The sequence below is a fragment of the Ambystoma mexicanum genome, chromosome 5p, assembly GCF_040938575.1.
Source record: "Ambystoma mexicanum isolate Mex_15411 chromosome 5p, UKY_AmexF1_1, whole genome shotgun sequence".
NCBI lineage: Eukaryota > Metazoa > Chordata > Amphibia > Caudata > Ambystomatidae > Ambystoma > Ambystoma mexicanum.
The window spans coordinates 1028155303-1028179319 of record NC_090930.1 but is presented as its reverse complement, the minus strand read 5'-3'; the positions used below and the strand labels follow the sequence as shown (position 1 = coordinate 1028179319).

At 45.9% G+C, this 24017-nt stretch overlaps 1 protein-coding gene across 1 annotated transcript in view; it reads left to right on the top strand.

The window, feature by feature from the left end:
- The window catches only part of RIPK1 (receptor interacting serine/threonine kinase 1), an 840028-nt gene that overhangs the window by 554253 nt on the left and 261758 nt on the right, over positions 1-24017 (top strand). The window contains exon 8 of the mRNA XM_069613515.1: positions 4886-4979. Within this exon, the coding sequence (XP_069469616.1) occupies positions 4886-4979 (94 nt within the window). The remainder of the gene's footprint in view (positions 1-4885; positions 4980-24017) is intronic.

Genomic DNA, 24017 nt, shown 5'->3' with positions numbered 1-24017 from the left:
GACAGCCCTTGACGGCGCTTCTGGGTGTTTCGTGGTGTGGCAGGAATCAAGGGAAAGCGTTGGGGAGGGTCATATGCTCATTGATGGCCTTGATGCCCAGTGTCTTATAGGTGGGGTATCCATTCAATCGTGGGTATGTGGGGCCCCAATGATTGAGGCCTATGTGTTTTGTTGTCTCCTTTCCTCTCCCCTCTCCCCTCTCCTTTATTTGGGGGGATTGCGCTGTTTCCACACAGTCAGGTGAGTGTTGAGGGGTGGATGGGTCCGTGGGCGGATCTCTTCTTCGTTCCGCGTACTCCTCCCCGAGCGTGAGTCTCTGGCGGGTGTCTGGAGCCGCGCCCGCAGGGCCTCTCGCGTGATACGCGGTTCCTCGAGGAGAGGAGAGGCGGCGCGTAGCTCCAGCTTCCCGCGACCGCTGGGGTGAAGGGGGGCACGGGGTGATCACTGTTCACAGGGGGTGTTGGGAGGGGGGGGGACGGCCGCGTACCTTTCTCCCTTAGGCGGGCTCGCCCCGTGACCCAGTGGTCGCCTCCTTCAACGCGGGCACCCGTGGCGTCGGCGTCTCCGCTGGCCCCTCCCGGGTAGAAAGCTGCTGTCTCAGGGGGATAGGCAGAGGAGGCTCCACCAGTCCCGGAGGTCCGAGGCCTGCCACTCGTTGCTGCCCAGGGTACTGGAGCGCCGCGGGTCCGTCACACGTCGCACGCGTTGAAAGGCACTTATCTCAGCCTTCCGAGCTCCGTTTTGGATCGGATTTTTTGCCGGCATGGGGGGGTGATCCTCCGACTACTGCTCCACTATTTTGTTCGTGGGGGGGGGTCCCAAGGAGGGGGCTCAATCCGCCTTATGGACCTACGGTGTCGGAGCTCACACAGAGGGAGGATCCATCCGTGCGCCCCCTGGTGGCCAGTCATTGTTTTTTTTTTTAAAAGAAATAAATCTCTGTTCAATTTGAAACAGCGTTTTGTAATGTATTGCTGTTGTAGGGATCTGTTGCTGCTTTTTCTAGGTTGTAATGCTGCTTACATAATTGCCTTACCCCATGATAATGAGTATGTCTCACGACTATCCATTTTTAATGTTTAGGTTAAATGGATTGCCGTTGACTTGAGGGGGTAGGGAACTAGCTTTGTTTGTGAAGACAGCACAGAGATACATTTTTATAAACACACAGATGTGAAGGTGTTAGAAGACATAAAAGACACATAGAAGACACAAAAATACATTAAAAGATAGGTTAATACTATGTTCCTCAAGTATTTCTGAAAAAATGGATGACATCAGACGTAGAGTAATCCCTAAAGTGAATTCATGTTTTTTTCTTTGGTAGAGGTACTATCAGTATTGTAACACAGCAGACAGAAAGTGTAATGGGCGAGGAGACAACACACAACTCAGCCCAGATTTTCAAGTTCATTTTATTTTAATAAGGAAGTGTGCCAAGGGATTAGCGTGGGCTACAGGCAAGATAATGGCAAACTCAAGACAATGATCAAATCTGATTTGCTAGAGGACCATACACAGTCAGCCCTTCACTCTATCGATTTAAGCTCCGGCTGTCAATCGGTTATTTAGTCTTTTGCTCTGCAAGGATCTTGGGTTGTGGGCCGATCTTCCAACGTTGGATGATCTTAGCTACAATTACTAAGGACTCAGAACTAGCAAGCCAAGTCGTAACGTTCCCCCACATCCCGTGTGCCATTGGTAGACCATACCACAGTCTCTCAACAGCACCTGGGTGGCAGGTATTCTATCAGGCTTTTGCTCCTTGGTTTGGGGTGGGCGATTCTTCTCCTCCGCACCTAGCTCTTTCCGCCTCCCCTTTGCTGACTTGGGACGGCTCTCAATGTTCTGAACTCCTCCTGGCACACTGCATCCTGTTTTCCTCCTCTCCCTTGTCACCAGCTTTCACTACCACCTTAAACATCTCTGCCTCCTTATGTTTTCCCTCTGTAAGCACCTCCTATTCCTTCCTTGTCTTCACTTTTACCTGCTCTGCCCTCTTTCTCCCTTCTTTCCTCCCCCCTTGATGACTTCTACCGTCCTTTGCCTCTCGCCTCTGCTTTTTTCCACTTTCCTTGATGTGACTTTTTTCCTCTCCTCTGGATAACTTCTGTCTTCCTTTTGCCTCTTTTCCTCCTTTACCTCCTTGATGGCCCCTTTCCTTTTCCTCCGCTCTCCCATCCTGCCTCCAACTGAATTAGTCAACCTCCTTCTCACACTGTTTTGCAATCTACAATGTTATAGGCCCTCAATGTCTAACTCCCACACTTCCCTTGTAGTTGTGCACGTTTATACCACACCTCCCATGACCCCTCAACATTGACTATGCTGATTAAGACTGATGGTGTTTTTGGACAAAACATCTGGAGGGCTGCAGGTTGCACCCCGTTGCTTTAGTGGAGCCAGCTTCTGAATCAATTGTGGTATTAAGTTGATTTGTTCACGCAAATTATCCGAATATGGGGGAATTGGCCCGCTCGGTTTAAAATTAATTTGCCAGCTAGCCATGATTTGGTTTCCAAGCTCGTACATGTGTCCACAGACCAAAGACTTCTCAAGCAGTCTACCATCTTGGATATTTGTTGTTTTTTGGCACTTCTCCTTCCGTGAAGATTGAAGCATTTTCGGCAGTCTTTCTCCAGCAACAGGATTACTGCCATGTCTGCAGTCTCCAGGATGACATAAATACAAGTTAAACACTTTTGGAATTTTTTTACTGGTTCTAGCAGTTACTACAGTTTTTTGATTTCAGCAAAAGGTTGGTGAGCTTCATTCCTCCTAAATCAGTTGTGCTGTTGTGCGGATGGACCTCTGATCACCTTAACCCCAGGTAGGCCCACCTCTTAAGAATCGAGTGCACGTTTGACCGTAAAACAGGTTTATTGTACAAACGGCTGGGAGGAGCTAGATGATGCCATAGAGTCAATCTAGCCCAAGTATCACCGAACCAGAAAAGTTCACACCTTTTTATACATTTTGCAACGATTAATACACTCCTACATATTTTATTACAAATCATCTCCCCACACATGATTGGTCAAACCTATGCAAAGAAATGAAACCTCCTTTAATTCCAAAGCTCTCATTGGACACATTTATTTAACTACAATCCCCTTTCAACATATCTGGCATCAGCTCATATTTACAGGACACCCCATTTTGGGATCTTTCCGTGGTCGGTCATGACGTTGTCCCATAGTTTCACATTCACACACGAAACACAATTCATTACAAATTCCATCTGGCCAAGGACCTTTAATCCTGAACGTGATGCACATGGTCTTTGCAAGGACACTTCACTGATATGGGGAGGGGAAATAATAAACAAGTTCCCTTTGAACTGGTGATAAATATCTTATCCGCCAGACTTGCTGGCGTCCTTATTTCACACTAATCTATACGACTACCAATTCAGAACTGCTTGAAACTCATAAAGCATTTGTCAACTCTGCTCTAATGTGTCCCTTCACACGAGGTTTCTTACTCGACCCTGAACTTACTCTATGTGATGGTCAGACTTCACTGGACAATGAATAACGGGCTCCCATGTGCTTAAAAAGATTGCATCACCTATCCACAATAGCACCAAATCGTAAAAGCCCTAGCCTGGCTGTAGCTGACCAGCTGATATTATTGCAGGTGCTTGCTGCCCTTCCTCAACCTCGCTCAGTTTTCCCAGTCACACAGAATTCACCTCACCAACCCCAGGCTTCTGGGCCTGCACAATCCCTAGCTTATGAGCGGGCCTGCGGCATACAGATTTGTATGTTCACCATGTACCCCAACTGTCCCAAACACATATTCCTAAAGAACCCCCATTTATGTATGTCTGTGCATGTTTGTTTAAGACTATCGCGTCCTCTCACAGGTGTTTCTCCATTGCAAATCTCTGTTCTCGCGGGTGCGCATATAAAGCTCCTCGCTGCCAAACTTTAGATGCTCTGAGGCTCATTGGATACCTACATTATGTTTATATTGCATCAGCAGATTGAACATTATCTTGCTGTACTTGTGCAAATCTGAAATGTATCAATTTAAAGACAAAATATACACCAAAAGTAGCACTTATCCTTCATTATTACCTACACTAGATACATGCTAAATTGCAACATTGCATCAACATCACTGTTCCCAAGTCTCCAATATGGCACGCGTAATTCAAGCCCCTCTTTCTCGTTGGGACCTTTATCGCCCACCCCAACACTGTCTTTAGAGTTCAATTTGGTCTTTGGTCTTCACATTTGATAGGTACACCTTTTGACTCCAAGCATTATTGTCCTCTGACACTCTTCATTATAAAAATTATATTCCTGATGGTTCCTTAGGCATGTCCTTTCTTGGTGTTCTCTAAGGAAATGTTGTTCCTCCGAGTATGGCCTTCCCTTCTAAAAGTGATTTCTGTGTTTCACCTCTCAGAAATTAGTACTTTCACCACTCCTTTCACCTCTGCATCCATATAAGGCAGAAGGGGAGAGATTCCAAAGGGGAAGCTAAGTGTCCCAGTCCAAGTACTACTGGATTGACAGCCAGTTGTTTTGAGACTTTTTTGCCATTGTAGGACAAGGCCATTACCAAACATGAGATCTGTAGGTGGATTGCCATGTATAAATACTTGCTGAGGGCTAGCGAACAAGTAGTTTCCTGAAGGTACTAAGGCTCATTTTGCACCTTGTGGGCGTTTCTATGATGGCTGTAAAGTAATTGATCTGTGTCATTGTTGTTTATCGTGTCAAGCAGAGGCTCAATGACTTTGTATAACCGTAATACATTGTTTCCTTTTAAGTATCATATAACATGAATGCACATGTTGAAATCCTTATACTTCTTATTTCTGAGTCTCCCGGGAGCATGTTACCATTGATTTATTTTTAATTTTTTTATTCAGAAACAATACCCAGGACCGAAGGATTTTGTGAGGAGGATGGAGTCTCTTCAACTTGACTGTGATGCAGAACCTCCAACAAGCAGCCAGACCGCAGGTAACACGACTGCTGTGACTAAAAATGATACTGATAAAAATGATCTTTGGATGCAAACCCTAAAGTAATGATTTATGCCACAGTCACAAGAATAAAGCTAATCCAGGGACCATTTTTTCACTGGGCTTTTCAATGTATTTTATATAGTGCACATTTATTAATTTTAATATCTTTGTTGGCCACAATTCCGATTTGACGACTTGCTGATCTTCTGCCAAAACTCTGAGGAACCTGCTACCTGGCCCACGGACTGAAGAATATCTTGTTGTAAAAGATATCTGAGACGAGAGAAAGAACCCACCAGTTGAAGGCGGAAATCAGTTGAAGTGGGCTGACCAGCCCTACTAATGCTCCGACTTCCAGCAGGACCAAGATGATGATGAATTCTCAGTTGAACCACCTGATGTGGTTCCAAGCTCTAGCAGGGCTGAGCCTCCACCTGACATCATGGAAGACCTACTAAAGGCTTTGATGGAGGGTCAGTTGACCATCAGTTGCCAACACCAGGAAACCCTAACTGCCCTACAGAGCTGTAGCCGAGAGTCAAGGGCACCCGTTGGTACCACCTGCTGTCCTACAGAATTTGAGTAATGGTAAAGAGCCAGCTGCCTTCCTTATACATTTTGAACGAGTGGCCAAGAATGCTGCTTGTCCTTGAGAACTTATGGCCCGGTACATTGCACCTTTTCTCACGAGGAGGACGAACAGACCTTTCAAGCTTTGAATTCTGATGAAACACCCCACCTGAAGAGCTAAACAGGAGGACCCTGGAAATGATGGGCCATGACCGGGAGCATTATAGACTATGGCTAAGACATCTAAGACCACGGTACGGGGATGCTCTCCGGCAGATGGCATATAGGGTGAAGGATTTTCAGAATAAATTGCTTGGACAAAAAAAACCCAAGGAAGCTAAAAAAATGTCAAACTGGAGCGAGTTGTGAACTCTTTGGCACCATACTTAAAAAAGCTGGTTTACCAGTTACACAAGCCCTCACTTGAGTAAGCAATTCAAACAGACAACGCCGATTAGAGAGCCATGTACTCTCGAGACACGTTAGTGGAAGCGAGGAAACTGAGCAAGTCCAAACCTGGGGCCTGTATAAGAGGAGGCTGTCTGGACCGACCACCTCAGGTTCAAGGATTGCATCACCCATTCATGAAGATCTGGGTAAGACTAGCCTCAGCCCGCGTGTGAACGTAATCTGATGTTATGGCTGCAGGAAACAGGGGCACATAGCCAGGTTCTGTCCCGATCAGTGGAAGGAAGAGTTGATTGAGATAGGGCTCCTGAATACTCCAAGAAGAATCTCCCCTACCAGCACAAACACGAATGCGAGGCAGAATCCACACGCACAGAATATCTCCCTGATTTCTTCCCTGAAAAAGAGGAGGCACGTGAATCCCCAGCTTTGACCGTATATGCCACAGGAGGAGAAAACTAGAAATTCCACTTTCCAGTGAGGATCCTTGGAAAACTGATTTAAGCCTTATTGGACTCAAAGAGGCGGAGGGAGGCCATTAGGTTATCCCTAAGAGCCCAAGAGGAACTCTGTCCAGGACCTTTGTTTCATATTCATGGAGATGCAGATTTATATCCCCAAGCCCACATGGGAATCAATTTGTTGGGGGCACAGCATACCAGTCCTTATGATTGTAATGCCCGGCCGTCTGGAAAAAATGCTACAGATTTCACTCTTTTTGACCAGTGCTTAAAGCCCTCCAGATCTGGGCAAGAAAAAACAAACATGACCTTACTCTCTAACAACCGCCTGGTAGTTGGGGAGCCCGAGGAGGAAGTGGACTCAGAAGGAATGGAGGTATATGACATGGTCAGGAGCTTGACCCCCTCAGGAGGGAACTGGGGTAGGTGGCCTAGGTTTTTACCAAATCCAGTGCTGCTCCAGAGGTTGATGGAAGAGACCCAGTCCCTGCCCCCCTGCATGTTCCATGTTGATTGAATCTTGCCGCTCCAATGCTGGGCTGAGTTCTTTTTGTCTTGTTTCAGAAATACAAGGACCAGCATGCCCAGCCATTGCTAGAGACCTCTGCGAGCTGAAGAAAGAAAACAGCCGTCCTCACAAAGTCTCCTGCATTAACAGAACAGCTCACTGTGATGAATCAAATCCAAATACTGCAGCGTATGAAGAAGGCAGAGCAGACCCAGCACAGCAGTAGCATGAGCCCAAAACTGAATTACGGTTGTCACGTGGCTTGGCCAATAGGGGCTAATGTCCTATTTGGAAACCCACCCCAGGTGGCTAGCCAGACCAATGGAGGGGGATGGGGGAAGGATTGATATAGGAAGAGCGGTGTACAAAAGACTGTCTTCTGATGAGCAGAATGAGTGGTATTCGGTTGAGGTCAGGAGGCGAGGAACTGGACAGACTGGGTTGCGGAAGGATGGCAGAGCCGAGTGTTGAGAAAATTGTAGCTGAGCCTATTCCTGATGAGGTCGTGTTGGTGAGAGAGAGAGTGGTACCAGATTGCAGAGTGAGGCTTTGAGTGAGTGTTTAGTCGGTTGAGTGGTTGGGACTAGATGTAGATAATGTGATAGGGAGTACATGTGGGGGATGATGGGAGAAGGTATGAACTTTGCAGGGACAGAAAAGGAGAGTGAGTGGAGAATGGAACAGGAACATCAGGGAAAGGAATGGGAGAGGGATCAAGTGAAGAGAGTAGGAGGGCACTTGTAAAACCCAACTTATCACAATTTGGCCTGGGGAGTGGTGGGATAGGGAAGCCTCTAGAGGAACCATCCTGGAGAAAGAAAAACTGATAAGGCTATGGCCTTTAGGCCCTCACATTAGCTAGTCCTTTGATAGTAGGGGCTACCCATCACTAGTAAAAACTGTGATTTGGAGATGCCTTGGCTAAGGGTGTGTGAAGCCCTTGGAAGATGCCCACTAGTGTGCTCCAGTCCCGGCTCCTACAATTAGTTTGAACACCTTATTTTATTTTCAATAAAAATTATTGAAGGACACTTTGCGGTGTGGGAGTTTGTAAGGCTTTCTTTTTCTGCTCTTCAATGGCTCCCCATTTCATAATGTTGGGCTAGGGATCGATGCTGATGGGAGGGAAGAAGCAGGCCCCTATGGAACTCCCCAAATGAATGCCTCAAACCCCTGCTTCACATCCTGGTGCTTTCAAGACCCTGAGATGTCGCTCCCCACGAACACCCCCCGACAACCCCTCCCCTTCCTCTGCGATGAACACTAGATTTCTACTTAAAGTTGAAGGCGAGATTTGTTGCTATGCGCCTAAAACATGACATCCTCACATTTAAAGTCGAAACTCTCCAGGCTAGACCTGGATCAACAAGGAGAGTGGCAGAATCTCAGAGGCTGAAAACCAAGTGGGTGCCCATGAGGACAAGTCATCAGCAATTGCGTCCCGCCTGGAGAGACTGGCTCATCAAATGGGGGGCCCAGGAGGTTGTCAGAACAGGAATGAGGACTTGGAGGCTCATTCTCGCAGCAACAATGTGTGCATACATGAGCTGCCTGAATCTGCTATCCTTTATAAAACTACTACTAAACCAATTCTTCAGAACTCTCCATTTTCATCGCAGTTCATTGTTAAAAGGTCACTGGCTCCACCACAGAAACTTCACCATCTCTGTTCAGGTAGCTCTTCAGAATTGTACGCCTCTCACGGGGTGACTGTATGAGAGGGGTCTTAAGTGTATGCCATGCTATTTTCAGCAACACCGTGTTATCTACAGTGATAAAACACACTTCTTTACTAACCTGGATGATGCTGTAACTTTTTTGAATGGTGTGACGAATCTGGAGGATTTGTCCCTTCTTACCTAGGGGGAGCCACCCCCTTTGAGGCTAGGGAGGTGAGCCCGCTCAGCAAAACCATCCCTAGGGGTTTGGGAAAGCGGGACCACACTGGGAGTGACTCCCCTAAAGGGGACAAGAACTCCCATTCCCATGGGGAACTCCCTATATACCAAAGACATTATCTGCATGGGAATCCGAGAATCTGATTTTACATTCACTTTGGGACTCAAAATAATACTGAAAAGTGCCTTTGGATATTTGGCTCAAAACCATGCTGTTCTCTCTGTGGCCTTGAGAGCTGAACATAAACAGCACGCTCCTTTTTAGTCACGCAGAGAGAATAAAGGCTTGATCATCCTTGCATGGAGGAGAAGGAACACTACGCAACGGCCATACCTTCGACGTGTGCATGTGTTTGAGGGGCAGAGCTACGCTACACAACAGAGTTGCCTGTGGCGCAGAGAGGAGAGACACTGCTGACCCAGCACAGAGCCACATGGCCAAGACAAATCAAAGACGGCCTTACCTGGAGGTGCCCGAGAAACAATACAGAAATCAGAACTTGAGGTAGGAACACATCTTCTGCTTGCAGCGTGAGAGCTGAAGAGCAGAGCAACGCTCCAACTGAACACAAAACTAGCTCGTGTCCATACAGCAAGACCAGGAAACCGTGGATAATGCTGCCGCTACTGAGCTGACGCCACCTCACTAGAACAAACCCTGCTACATAGAAGGTACCTGGGTTGCTCAGAGTGGAGTAGGGCGGAGAGCAGACAGAGCAAATTGAGAAGAAGGATGAATTACCCTAACCCCATTATCAATGGCATTAAGGTCTGGAAAGAGAAACAAATCCAAGTAAAAAAAAAGGAATACAAGAAACCCGAATATTGGAACCCGCCAAACGGCTTACAGAAACTAACCGTGAACCAAGGGAGACATATGGAAGGAAGGGTTGCCAATACCGAGGAGATAAGTGAGATTTGGGGGCGGAGAAACCCAAGTGAACCAAAGGGGTCCAGGAAACCAAGTAAAGAACGGATTTGATGAGAGCACAGAGGCGTCCAAGACGTGAACAACGTGGTGAGAAACCAAACAAAGTTGTGGGGATGGATCAGGGAAATATCCCTTCACCTAAGACAACTTTTGGTCTTTTCAGGAACTTGACACTTTATTTTGTAAACTTGAGAAACTTTTGGAACTTTGACAGTCTATCAAGCACTGTTAAACCTGTGAGAATTACTTTCTACAAATAACCATTGGATCCGGAACCTGAAGGGATTCCTGGATGCCCTGAACGGGAGATTGGGGTGAACAACTCTGAGGGTAGGGCACTCTGCCTAGTTTTCTTTTATATTTTTCCAAGTGGTAGGGCCAGCTTAGAAGATAGGTTTTGACAGGGTACTATTTTGCCTATTGACGAGCACCTTAGTATAGTTTGTTAGGCAGGGAAGTCACCTTTAGCAATAGGGCTAGAAAGGCGTTTTCTTTTAAGTTATATAAAACCCTTTGATAACACGAACTCTGTCCGAGTCGTCCAACTGACTTGCCACAATGGACTACCTCTGATGTCAGTCGACAGCCTGGACGAGAGTTTCTCAATCCTCAACGTTTAGCTGATTTCCTTCACTATTGTACATGCCTTTTTTCTCTCTGTTTAGGTGTATTCCATATCACCCTAATACTAACACTTGATTCTGCCTTGCACATTTTGCAGGTGTACTCGTGATTTTTGTGTCAATGGTCACAATGGGATTTTCTACATGCTCAGTCACTTTGGTGTGCACTTGCACACCTCCTTCTGGCCTGTGGCTATCGTATATAATGTTCTCTGGTTTTAGTGCCCATCTTTTTGCACAGCCGCTGCTCGAGTGTCCAGTCTGAATTCTCTTGTTTATAATTTCATTTGTTCCTGATTGGGAGCTGGAGTGGCACTTGTGCACTAAAGTAGACGTTATCCCAATTTGGATCCCACCCCTGCGCATTTTGTGGAGTAAGGTACCTTGAGTGGTACTGAAGCATTTGTTGCTCCAGCTAGCCCTTGTTAACCACAGGGGACCAAGTATACCCTGGTTCCTTGTCGCCACAATTCATTTAATTATTTATTAAACACTGTGATTGGGACTTCTTCTTGAGAAAGGGAAGTTGGGATCATATTGCTCAGTACCGTATGTGTGTCCACTTTGCGTATTTTACCTGTTTGTAGTCTATGCAAAGGTAATATGTAGGTTGCCTTTTAATAGTGTTCCTCATAATGTATTAGGAATGTAAAAAAGGAACAACCCATCTGCTATATTTGCTTTTCAAGTGTAAAAGTTTTATTTCTGGCTGACCTCTCCAGAATGTCCTTCTCTAGCCCCCAAGCAATGGCAAACCTGAATTATTTTTAATTGAATACATTGGTTCTCATTGTGAGATTATCACTGCTGGTTGTGGGTATACATTGTTGGTGAAGGGGTGGTCTTGTAGTTTGGGATTTGTGTGGGAATCGCTTTTTAAAATGTTTTACAGTGAAGGTATGCAGTATTTTTTGGCATGTGAGGGACATTCCATTTGTACATGATGTTGATCACTGGGGCTAGGTCATAGACCGAACTTCCTGTACACCTTATCTCTTATTAGCTGGAATGTGCGCGGCCTGAACAGCCACACGAAGCTGCATAGTATCGTCACTACTTTAAAAAGGATGAAGGATCAATTGGCATTTCTTCAAGAGACATATTTATATGGTCCAAACAATGCCATCGCCAGGGACTGAGGTTCGATTCAATTCTATACCACCTACTCCATGTTTTAGAGGAGTGACTGTATTGGTTCTAGCCTTCAGTCATCAGTGATCGACATAGACAGTGAGTGAGAGCTTATACATTATTATGCCTGGTGCACTTCTTGGTCTCCACATTAAATTCACAAGCATTTGTGCTCCTAATGTTGAAGATCCTGAGTTATTTTGTCAACTGGTAAACACATGTCAAAGGAATTTGGATATGTATATGATCTGGGCTAGGGATTTAACACAACTTTAGATACTTACCAGGACAGGCCATTCTCCTTCTATTAGTATTATCTTGCACGTCATGCATAATTATTTAGGCCTTTCCATGCTTTGTTCTGGTTGTCGTTTTGGGGATACTTCACTTAGATTGCTGCTCGTACTACTCGTTGGCGGACGATATGCATTCCAGAATTGATTTAATTCCTACCTCCTCGGTAATGTCTCCCACAATGTTGGACTGATTTATCATCACACTACTGTTCTGAATGTTCCCTTATTTGCTTGTCCAGTTGGAAGTGTCATCTGAAAACCCCCATTGAGGTTCAAAATGCTTGCCCTTTCGGATGTGGCTTTTGCTGGTAGGATCGTGGCAACACTGCTATTGTGAGCCTAGCACTGGGTCGGTTTCTCAGGCTTCTGCTATTTATAAAGCATTTAAGATGTTTTAAGGGGTGTCTACATGAGGGCGGAAGGCTGGATTCTCAAAATGATCAGATGTGAAATGTAAAATTCAGAGTTTGTTTCACTCAATTGGAAATGCACACACTTCCTCCTGGGACCCATCCTTTCACCAGGCTATCAAACTAAAATTGGACAACTATTGATCCACTGCCAACAGGGAGAGCACATTTCTTGCTTAGCTGGTGATGGCTAGGAAAAATGGGCAGCATTATAGGCCAAGGCCTTCTCTCACGTACATCCTTTGGACAGACAGTGGCTCTCTTGCTTTCCAGGCCACCTCCAATGGCTGTGGCCTAGACTACACCAACTCTGCAGCAATCAGCACAGTTTGTACAGATTATGCTGATCTGTATGTTGCAATGAATGCTCTCTTGACATACTTTGATTGGGTTTGTCTGCAGTGTTTGGATCAATCCGTTGTGGGTTCGCTCAACAAACCTGTTTGTCCAAGAAATCCTTTTGGGACAAAGAGCCCCTGCATAGACATCCAAACTCTACAAGGACATTGTCTCTTGTGCCCCATTTACTTCAGGTCTGGGAAGAGGGAATGGATTCTCACCTTCTGCTGGATAGAATGCTTTGACCTTAGTTTATTTTCTTACTGAAACCTTCAATGCACTCTCTCACCTGCAGATCCTCTAGGCCGCACCTTGATAAATAAACATTAAAATATTTGCCAAGATCTCAGCAGACTGATTTATTCCTCTCATGTCCTTGCTGATTTACCACCCTAACTAATCTGTCTTTTTTTACCGGTTCCAGGTCAGCTGCACTCTATCTTTGTTACCTCTTCTGTGTTCTTACTCAACTTACCTCTCCTACCTAGGCGGTCACTGCCTTTTCATATGTGGAGAAGGTGTTTGATCCCGATTTGTGGGCATATCTTTTTACAGTATTGAGATAAATGGGTTTTCTGGCTATTTCCTAGATGCAGTACGGTTATTATACATACATTCTAAAGCCAGTGTCTGTTGGTGTCAGACAATCAGGGTTATTCTTTTGGATGAATGGTACTAGGCAGGGATGCCCCCTATCCCATCTCCTATTCAAACTATTGATGCAGCCTCTCGCCGTGTTCATCAGGGAGAGGAATGAATATCGGGGTCTGGCTTTGGGCGGTCACAGGGCAATTCTCTCTTTATGACAATGATGTTGTTTTCTATGTTACAAATCTTTGAAGTAATCTGACTTCTATCACCCGAGAGGTTGTGAATTTCGTCTGAACTCCAGGTTTTTGCATCAATTGATCCAAATCAAAAGGTTTTCCTGTAACCAAAGCCATAGTATGTTGGCATGATAGCAGAGATTATAAATCACCTTAGGTATCCGTTAAATATTTGGGAATTCATATTTGTAGGAACGAGATGAAATTACCGGATCTTAGCCATTCCTACTAACTCTCTATGCACTTGTTTTCTCCACCTTTGGCAAAATCTAGACTACAACAATGACAGTCCTGGTCAAGATGCTGTTACCTTACAAGCATGTCGTTCTGGCCAGGGCATACATTTTTTAGGGCCTTTATTCAGTTCTCATTAATTTTGCATGGTCTCCCTCCACATCCTGAATCAGTTAGGATGTACTGGGCCATAACGGGGGTTATCTCTGCCCCAGACATGGAACTATAGTTTGGTGCAATATGCTGCATATTGGCTGGGCCAAATACTCTAACTGCTTTCTGCCACTGAAAGGGAATCTGTTGGACAATTTTCACTATCTTCTCATCTATCTCCTTTCAGGAGCAGTCTCGGAGCATGTACACTTGATCAATTTTGCACTACAGTCAAAGTTGTTGTTCCTCATTAAACCCTACATTCCTGAGCTGCCGGTATGGAGAATCAAAGTGTTTGTCCCCACCTGTGACCTGAGCATACAGCACAGACCGAGTGCTTTTGTGCATCTCCCGATTAGGTGATGTGTATCCTAAGGGTGCATTCATATCCAATAAACTCTTAGTCGAAATGGTTGGAGGCAGTCAAACCGCTGATCTTTAGTATTTTAGCATGCATTTGAGATTTTATGTGTACTGGCCTGAAACCATTTCATTCCCCATTATTGCATAGTATGTTCATCTGGGTGCAGGAGTATTGTATCTGACACTTTACTACCTGGTTCAGGATGCCACCTCCCTGGTTGATCGCCCTCCCTGCACCTATTAAGTTGAAATAAGAGAGAGATCTTGAAGCTACTTTCACTGAATAACAATGTTCTTGCCTATTTGTATACCTGGAAGGCTGCTCTTAACAAGCAAAGTAAGATCCAGATGAAGATGATGAATTTGGCATATCTCACCCTGGCTAGACTTTCCACTTTTAAACCGGGCTAGAGTGCTCCCTTCCCAATGTCTAATCATCCTCGTGCCACCACCTTTTATACATTCTGGGATTGCATTTGATGTTCACATTTTGGAGCGATGTTATGGTTACATAAACAAATTACAGGCTTTCCTCTCCCATGGACCCCTTTGGTTTGCTTCTTGGGTGGCTTTTCAAAACACTCCATGGGCCTCTCTAAAATAATTATGTTTTCACTCCTACTTGCCAAGACTACATTTCTTTTGACTTGGAAAGAGGGTGGTGCTGCTTGTTATCCTCCTGGCTTTTCTAGCTTATTTGGTGCACTGAGCAGGGAACAATTTCTGTATTCTATTATTATTTAAACATCTGTCTGTGTGACATTTGGATTATTTAGTTCATATTTATATACTGTAGACTCAACAGCCTCTGGGCTTAAGTAATTGGTGGGTGGTTATGCCTTTCGTACCGTATATATTGGCTAAATGGTGTAACCTCCACTGTTCCTTTCCATACTTTAATTTTGTACAACAAGACGTGATGTTTTGAATATAATGCTGTACATTGTCATCAATAAAAAGATTTTTTAGAAAATATGTATTCTGTGGGATGACTGACAGCTTGTACTATGCTAGTTTAAAGTATATTTATGACTAATGTAGCCACCTCATCGGATGGCTTGCAGTAGAAATTTGTATGGATTGGTTCTTGAGGGAAGCCTACCACATGTATATCCTCTTTTAGCCAAGCCAATGTGGAAAACGGCTCTAGAAGCCATGAATGGGCCCACTTTTTCCAGGTTTCTGTTCCGACCTGTTCTGTAATGCACCTGACTCATCTCGTTAGTCTTGTGCAAGAAACTGCTTTTTGGTGGTTTGTGAGTCCTGTACCACTACTCCATCTCCCTGACTGACATCAGCTCTGCTATCCTCACTTGATAGATATTGAGGAATTGAACAATGCACGGCTTAGGTTGGCCAGGGAAGGCTGGAGAAGATGCTGTTGTGAAACCAGTCTTCGTATACCTGGAAATATAAACAATGACTCCCTCAGTAAAAGCTTCTATTTCTTACATCCACTGCCTCTACGTCTGATACTCTTACGGGCAGAAAATATAGCTAGCTTTTCCGATAAAGCCTTTATGGTCAAAACATTGTCATCCAGCCAGTTCTGAAAAAAAACATGGCACTTATTTGATTTTGTGGGACATCAACAATCAAATACCTTTCATAAATAAGCATCTTGTGTAGAGGGTATTCTCCGAAGAGAAGTTCCATGCCATCATGTAGACGGCTGACCTAAATGATCTGTATTAATTTACAGTCCTTTAGGCTTTGTCCTTCATGGCTAGAAAGGAAAAGAAGCTCAATAACTTGACAACTTTCCATCTCAGTGGGATTGAACTTCCCTTTCAAGCACCAGCTGCTCCAGGATGATCTTTGACTTTCTGCCTGCGGTCCAGTACTACTAAAGCCTCCAGCCTCTTCTGAAAGTTCCAGCTGCTCTAGAAATTCTCCAGGCGACCAGCGTGCGAGAGGCTCCAAGAACCATCTGGCACATTTTTTCTGCCGGATACATTATGTCAGTAATTGGAGCCAGAGGGATCGGAGGGTGTGACGAGGGTTCCCGGACACCCAGAAGCCTTACTTGAGCTGTCTAGAAAAGGGTCCCTACTAGCCTTACTTTGCCTCCTGGAAAAATCCAGCCTACATGTGATCATCCTGATTGGGCTGTATCTGAACATTTTTAATATCTGGCTGTTGAGCCTTTAGGCAAAAGGATGTGTCATGCATAGTCACAATATCTTACCAGTATAAGGAAGACGCCCATATCCAGCTTCTAATGGCTGCAATCAAAGAAATGTCTTCAATTCTAGTCTGCTACCATGTACGATAACCTTGGGAGATATTCTAACTGTCTTGGGATGTTCTTCTCCAGATAGTAGTGCCAAAAATCCTTGGCCGATTCTGAATGTACCTCCCAAGGTGATTGGTGATGCAGCACCCCAATCTCACAATCCATCTTAAGTCATCAGAACCTCCCTAGAAGCTAAGTTGCATTTAAGAGCCACCCGAGGATCTGCTGGCACAGATTTGTACACTGTGGAACAAAATGTTATCCGTCAGGAGGCATGCTTTGCAGTAATACAGGATTGGAAATGCAACTTCCACCAGGACCTACGAAAGTATAGCTCTAAAATCTAATTGGGTCCTTCTAAACTCCATAGATGACATGGGGGTGGAGTGATTGACTCTGACTAGCAAGGGGAAGTCTGAGTATTACTCGCCAATGATGGTTATGATGACTATACAATCAAGGTTGGGGATCCCATCTCCTAACTAACTTGTGAGGCCATTATTACTCCCAAGTCAATGGAATCGCCTTTTACACATAACAAAAAGTGGTTGGAAGAGCATTTGGTTTACTTCAAAAACCCCCCCAGCCCTTCGCACAACCAACCCAATGTTAATTTCACTTTGCTGGACTCTTCCGAAAGCCAAAGTATCTTTAGTTCACCCTACCCCATATTTGCCAGCGGCCAAAGAAATGACCCCACTCTGATACCTTCAGGCAAGTCATTCCTGAAGCTTCAGGGCTGATCTAAAAGGGGCCTTATCACTGAGAAGAATAGACTCCTGTTTCGAGTCGAAAACAGCCAGAGAATCCCTATTTCTAACTTTTGGTTCCGCTCCATATTTTAAGGAAGTTATGGATAATGCTCAGGCACCTCTGACTTGAAGACATCAGGGAGTGGCTAAAATGCACAATTGTATATTCTTGCTTTTATTGGCTGGGAAGGTACCATTATATCAAAGCATGTTGAATCTTGCCCAGTTGGGATCTTGCATCATCCCATCATGCAGTGTCTTTGTAGCCCCGCCATATTATGTGATTTATTCACAGATCTCAATAGACATAGTGGGCTCATTGGAACCCTCCAAACAAGTTAACTAGTACATCCTGGTCGTTTTAGACTATGCTAGCCAGAGTGGTTTCCGCTCAGAAATAATACCACTCAGCAGATTCTGAAGCATAACCTACCATGTTTCTCAATTGTCGGATTCCCAGAACTATTTACAGGCAGTACTTTAATGTCCAAATTATTGCAATAAAACAAATAATTTTTGGAAATCAAAACATTAAGAACTTCATATTATCCCTAAATGGATGGATTAGTTGAGCAGTTCAAAAAAACTCTCAAGACCATGCTGAGGAGGTTTGTGGGCGAGGCCGGAAAAATTGTGATGTGTTAATAAGCTGGGCCCTTTTTGCCATACGTGAGAATACCCAGCACTCCACAGGCTTTTCCCCCTTTGGGACTGTTTATGGGAGAGACCTAAGAGATGTACTTGACCTACTGAAGGAAGCTTGGATAGGCCAAAACGATCAAGGTACAATATCTGGCCAAATGTACCCAAGCCACTAAACTAGAGCTTGTATGGCTATAAGATAACTGGTTAACAAACATCTATTCATGGCCCAAGAGAAACAGCAAGTCCATTATAATCACAAGGCAAACTTCTATATGTAATGTTGAAGGTATGGTCCTTGTTCTCCTTCCCACTGCAAAGATCCTTCGATGCAGCACAGATGTGTCATGTAAAGCTTCTTAAGGGATGGAAAGAACTGAGTGTCCCTATACCAACAGTGATTATGTATTCTGTACATCAGTCAAGCCTAATACCTGCTAACTTGGCCAGTCAGCAAATACCAGATGTGGTCAATTAGTTCTGGGATATATTTTCTGCAGACCTGGAACATGTAGAGGTTTTTCTGATCATTGACAAGTGTTGGGTTCCATTCTCAACTGGACAAGCACAAGCAAAAACAGCAAGCCTCCTGGTGGGTATCATGGCGCTTATTCTGGCGTCGTCCAAAACACTTTTCCTGGAACTACAATTCCCGGCATCATCAAGACATCATCTCTCTCTGTGTGATGTCATACGCATTCAAGCTGTCCACTACCAGTAAAACATTTGGGAATATTTAGTCCCTGAAGAAGGATACAGTGCCTCTCAGTTACTGCAAGTATCCATAAGTATTGTTTAATGCTGCGTTTGCTGTGTTCTCCAACTGAAGCATGTTAGGGCTGCCTCCTGGATTATCTTCTGCGCTTTCTAACTGACTCCTCCCTATAATATTTTAGAACTCTGCCTGTGAATTGGATTGCCTCTTGGATTAGCGCTGTACTTGCTCTGACTGCTCCCTAGTGATTTTTGGAAATTTGCCTGAAGGAGTGCACCATCTCTGTTACCTAGTTCCTGCCCAGACTGACCTTTCTTCTACCTTTCTTCTACACTGATTTCCTTAGTTGCGCTTTTGTGCCGTTCAGGTTATGCCATTAGCAGACTCTATAGAACTGTTTCAGACGTCCTTATGGTAACTATCGTTGGGCGGGTACCTATGGAATCCTATGTTCTTCTGGACAGGAACTAGCTCCATAGGTTCATGGTTTTTGCCTTTAGCTCTTTGAAGTAAGTGTCATTTCCATTTTGGACATAGCACTTTATTTGAGTACTGGCCAATGCAATGACGGTGCTTTGTTGTTTTCTTGCAGCTCTGGGGGTGTGCCATGTTTGGCCGACCACCCCGCTTTTCTGCTCTAGCCCTCTGCTTCCAGTGTACCTTCTGTTTATTGAAGCAGTGCTCTCGGGAGAAAGGTCTAGCTATCCATGGCAGTACTCAACTGGGTAGGTACTGACAACAAGCATGCCATAGCCTTGTGTGTTACAGCCATGTGACCAAAGCAGCCCCCAAGCACAGGAACCCTGTTCCGTGCAGTGACGGCACTCTTACACAATGTACTGTCAGCGTATCATATGACCCCCCCGACCCCACCCTTTTGAGTACCAGGCTTACAACACGATCTAGAATGTGTTCACAGATCCACAGCAGCCAATCGCACCAATTCATCTTTTGCACAGTCTATTCTAGACCGGGCTACATTGGGCCTACCAGCTTGGCAACCCCAAATTCCTATTGTTAGGTTTGTTCTGTGGAAAAATATCCATTGTTTGGATACACGTGGAGGCGTGTCAGTACGCCATTCTATGGACAAGCCTTGGTGCTCTTAGACCACTACAGTGGTGACTGGCGTAGTATAAAATAAAATAATAAATATTTACAAAAATAGCTCTTACCATAAACGGAACACCTCCAACATTACCTTGTTCTGTTCTCTTATTTAAACCCTCCCACTCTCTCCCCTTCTCCCCCTCCACACACACACAAACACACACACAGACCACACTTGTGGTCTCTTTCAGTGCTTGAGACAGTATAAGAGCCTTTATGGAATATGCAAGTTAGCAATTTAACAGTTTTGTGCTTCATTTCCCTGTTTCTTTAAAGGCCTTCCTCTTCCTCTCAGCATGTTGAATTCTCCAGCCTCAAGGCAATTCGACAGTAAGACATCCTCACCTGATAAGTAGACCTTGACTTCTCAATCATAACTTTATTTCGGCAAATAGCCATGAAAGTGAAGAATGAAAATAAAGTAAACTGTTAAGATGCATTCCCAAAATAAATAGATTTGCCTTAAGTACAATGACTGATTACTGGTTTTCATCAGCCTCATTATTGGGAGTGTGTGCTTCTATTACATTTTAAAAGCACCATTATCCAACAGCCACATATAACCGAACTGAATTTAAAATCATAAGTGATTGATTAAAAAAACATCATCCTATAAAAAAGTTAATTGAATGTAATATCAGCCATAAGTCATTCTGGATAGAAGTCTCTAGAATAAGTTAATTTAAGAACAGCATAGTAAAAATACTAGTATACAAGTATACATACATTGATAATATAAAAATACCATTCATAATAATTATTCTAATACAAATACAATTATAGCAATAAAATGACATATGAATAGTAAAATGGCAGGTAATACTTATGCCACTGACTAATAGGTGCGTACCACCAAGAATTAATTTCAAGTACTTCTTAATTTTAGATTGGAAATATCTATTACATCGCTTTCTTGCTAAGTAGCCATGCCGGGTATAAGTGATCACCACAAAATTAAAAGCCATGAGATTTTAAGATGGTTGCCGGTGTGTGAGGACGCACACTCCTGTCCTCTGCCGGGGCCTACTGTAGCAAGCGTCCAGGCTGTCTGATCAGGCAAGTGATCCCACATGTACTGCACAATGTATATTCCACGATAACCGACCCGTTAACTATCCGGGTGAATCGCTGAAAGCACCCGATAACAATTGTCAAAGAAAAGCTTGTGGGCTGTGGAAGTGTGCTGACCCTCCTTGAATCCAGCAAACAGCGAGATCCGGAGAGCGACGGGCGGCCCCGACTTGGGGCTCAGGGTGGAGGAGGAGCAGAGAGACCCACTCGCAGAGCTCACATACAGCTGAGTTTGAGGCGTGGGGAGACGCAGATACCAGCTAGCTGTGGAAGTCCCTCGCTACCGAATGGACACAGTGAACAGTGGAAACCAGAAAGGAGGCAAGCTCTCCTGAATCGGAGCGGACTAGGAGAAGAGCAATATACCTCCTGAACCAACACTCGAATGTGCGGGAGGCGAGAGGGACTGACCCGCGACAGCGGACCAGAAGCTGAGGAGGTCAGAGGAGTGAGCGCCCCTCCCCCGCAGGGAGTGGGGTGAAAATCGTGGAGGTGCCAGAAATCGTGCAGTGATCAGGACAGAGCGCCGTCCTGTCCACCCATCCCCGGCAATGGCGAATGAGTCTCTGTAGCTTCGGAGCTCAAGGACGAAAATAAAGACAACCCAACCCAGAAGGGCCGGGAACGGAGGGCCTAGAAAACTCATTTGGACACCCAAGAGGGATCCCTCTTATTTGCGGTCAGTATGACTGAGACCCCCCCCCTCCTCGATGATCCTATAAGGGGGAGAGAAGGGGCAAGAACAAAACGGTGGCATACAATCCCATGGAGTTGAAGGCAGGGAACCCGCTTGAGCACAGCGGTAGGAAGCAGCACATGACACATGCAACTAAAGGCTGGGGATTCAGTGTTGAAGCTGAAAGTGAAGGCCCCCCACGCATGAAAGAAAACCAAGATACTAGGAATAAGATGCCATAGCCACACACCCCGCTGTATCACCGTCAACAGTGGTTTGAAGCAGGTCACAGGCCATGGAGACACAGCTCATGAGGGGTCATAATTTGCAGGGAAAAGGGATTTAGCACCGCATAGCCTGGCAAGAGCCTGAAGAAATCTCCAGAAGAAAGCGCACATAATCTGAGAAACCCTAAAAGCAAACAGAATATACAGAGGACCGAGACCCCCCTTTTTTTCTTCCCTACCCACCTAGACACCCTGCAGACCCTCCCTGGGAGGGAGAACATCCAGAAGGAAAATGGGGACTAATCCCTCCAAAACTCGGTGGCCCCATACCAACCACAAGAACGGGCACCTGAAGACAATACCAAGAGTAGATTACTGATGCCAGGAGCCAGAGAAAAGACCACCCCAGCTAAAAGCAAGGGGTCAGTGGATCCACAGGGAGGACAATTGGAAAGCTGCTGCTGGCAGATATCAGAAGTAACTCCGGAGAGCCCTGGGAATCCACCAAAGAGTGGATTTACAGAGGGCGAATCACCTGCCATGGCTTTGAACAAGGAAGAACTACAGGAGATCCTTAAGGGAATGGAAGACAGAATGTTCTCCAGCATGGGGTCTGGCATGGATTCACATACTCATGAATAGTCCCTTTCGTCAGGCTGGGAATCCTCGGTAAAGAAAAAAATCAGTTTCAGTTTAGTTTCCGAACTGTCTTTCTACTAATAACCAATCACTGGTCTCTGGGTCATATTGCCCCCAGCCAATGACTGCCCTCTACCTAAGCCCCTCCTCTGGCAGCCATCTTCAGATTTATACCGCATGTTTAAGTGTTGGGAGTCCTCGTGCTTAGCTCTCGAGCTTTTACTGCGTGTTGTGTTTTTTCCAAGAGTTTACTCTTATATTTTTGGTCAATTAGAGCCTCAACCTCCACCGCTTTTTTTTTTTTTCCCGATTAACAGTGACCCGTTTTGGAATTTTCTACACCCCTCAAGGGAGGATTTTCGTTGATTTTCACTTCTTGGATGATTCCGGAAGACCTTTGAGGCCTACCCCTACTCGGACATGGCCTAGGACAAAGGAGATTCGACACCTACTGGATCCAAACTGTTCAGGAACTGCCCGGCGCCATCATCCATGAGCCAACGCTCTTGTTCAGGGAAAAGGAAGTCTGAGAACCCGGGTAAGCTTTGGAAGAAACCCCGGTCGATCCCGACGGAGAAAGCCAAGGGGGGGACGAGGCAGTGACCCTCCCCCTAAGGTGGAGGCCTTAGACACGGCCAAGGTCGTGAAGGCTCTGATTCACCCGGCGAAGGCCTCGATTGAAGGAGTCGCGGCGGCCCTGGCGAAGCCTGTGGAGGCTACCCAAGTGGAGACGACTTCCGGGCATAGAGTTTCCCTACCACCCTGGAGGGAATCGGCTTTCCAGCCGATTGAGAAGACCCCCATGAAATCCTGGGACGAGAAAGAGGGGGGGGCACAGTAGCCATAATGGACACAGATACCACCTCCGAGGATGAGCTGGCTGGCGTCAAAAAGATCCTGGACAAGAAGTTTGAGGAAGTCAGGTCCTACGGGAGGGATCCCAACGAGGCAAGCATAGAGAGCAACGGTGGAGCCAACGAGGAGCAGCGGGCCACGGAGGAAATGGAGGACCCCAGCTGTAGCTCCCGTCGAAACCGATGCCTATGCCACAGGACAATTCAGGAGCAATCCTGATGGCTTTGCAGACCCTGTGTACGGAGCTAAGGACAAGGTTGCCCTTACCCCCAGTGGACGTTCCAGCAGCGCCTGGAACGTCGGGGAGCCCGCCGAACAAGCAGAGGCAAATCCATCCTCCCCCTCCTTTCCAGCCTTCTCCTACACCCCCCCCGAGGGATGAGGCGGGAACGGAAAAGGGGACGGACGACAATGGTGGTGACGACGGGACGACGGATCTCCCATCAAACCCTGCCCGGGCCTCCCCCGCCCCCGGCGAAATTGGCTCCTCTCACGCCATGATCGCCAGGGCATCGGAGCTGTTCCAGCTATGCCCCGAAGAGCATAAGAAGGAAGGCTTCCTCTACCAACGACGGGAGGCCAAGAGGAAGACCGTCCTCTCAGTCCCGTTACTGGACGAAATCTGGGCCGAAGGACTGTCACTGCTGAAGAACCCATCCACGGCCCCTGCGAAGAGGGACCGGTACGAGAAGTAGTCCTGGGTCCCAGACTCCGCCCCTATGTGCCTCAGAGCACAGTCGTCCCCGGATTCGGTGGTCTCTGCGGCAGCCAAGAAGAAATCGGCAGGGCCGACGGCATCAACTTCCACTTCCCCACCGACGGCAAGGGGAAGAAGCTAGACGCCATGGGACGACGGGTCATCAAAGCGGCCAAAGCCCTCGCTCCCCTCCTGGACTTCCTCCCAGATGACAAGATGGCAGAAGCACTTGAAATCCTGCAGGAAGGTGAGGTGGCTTCG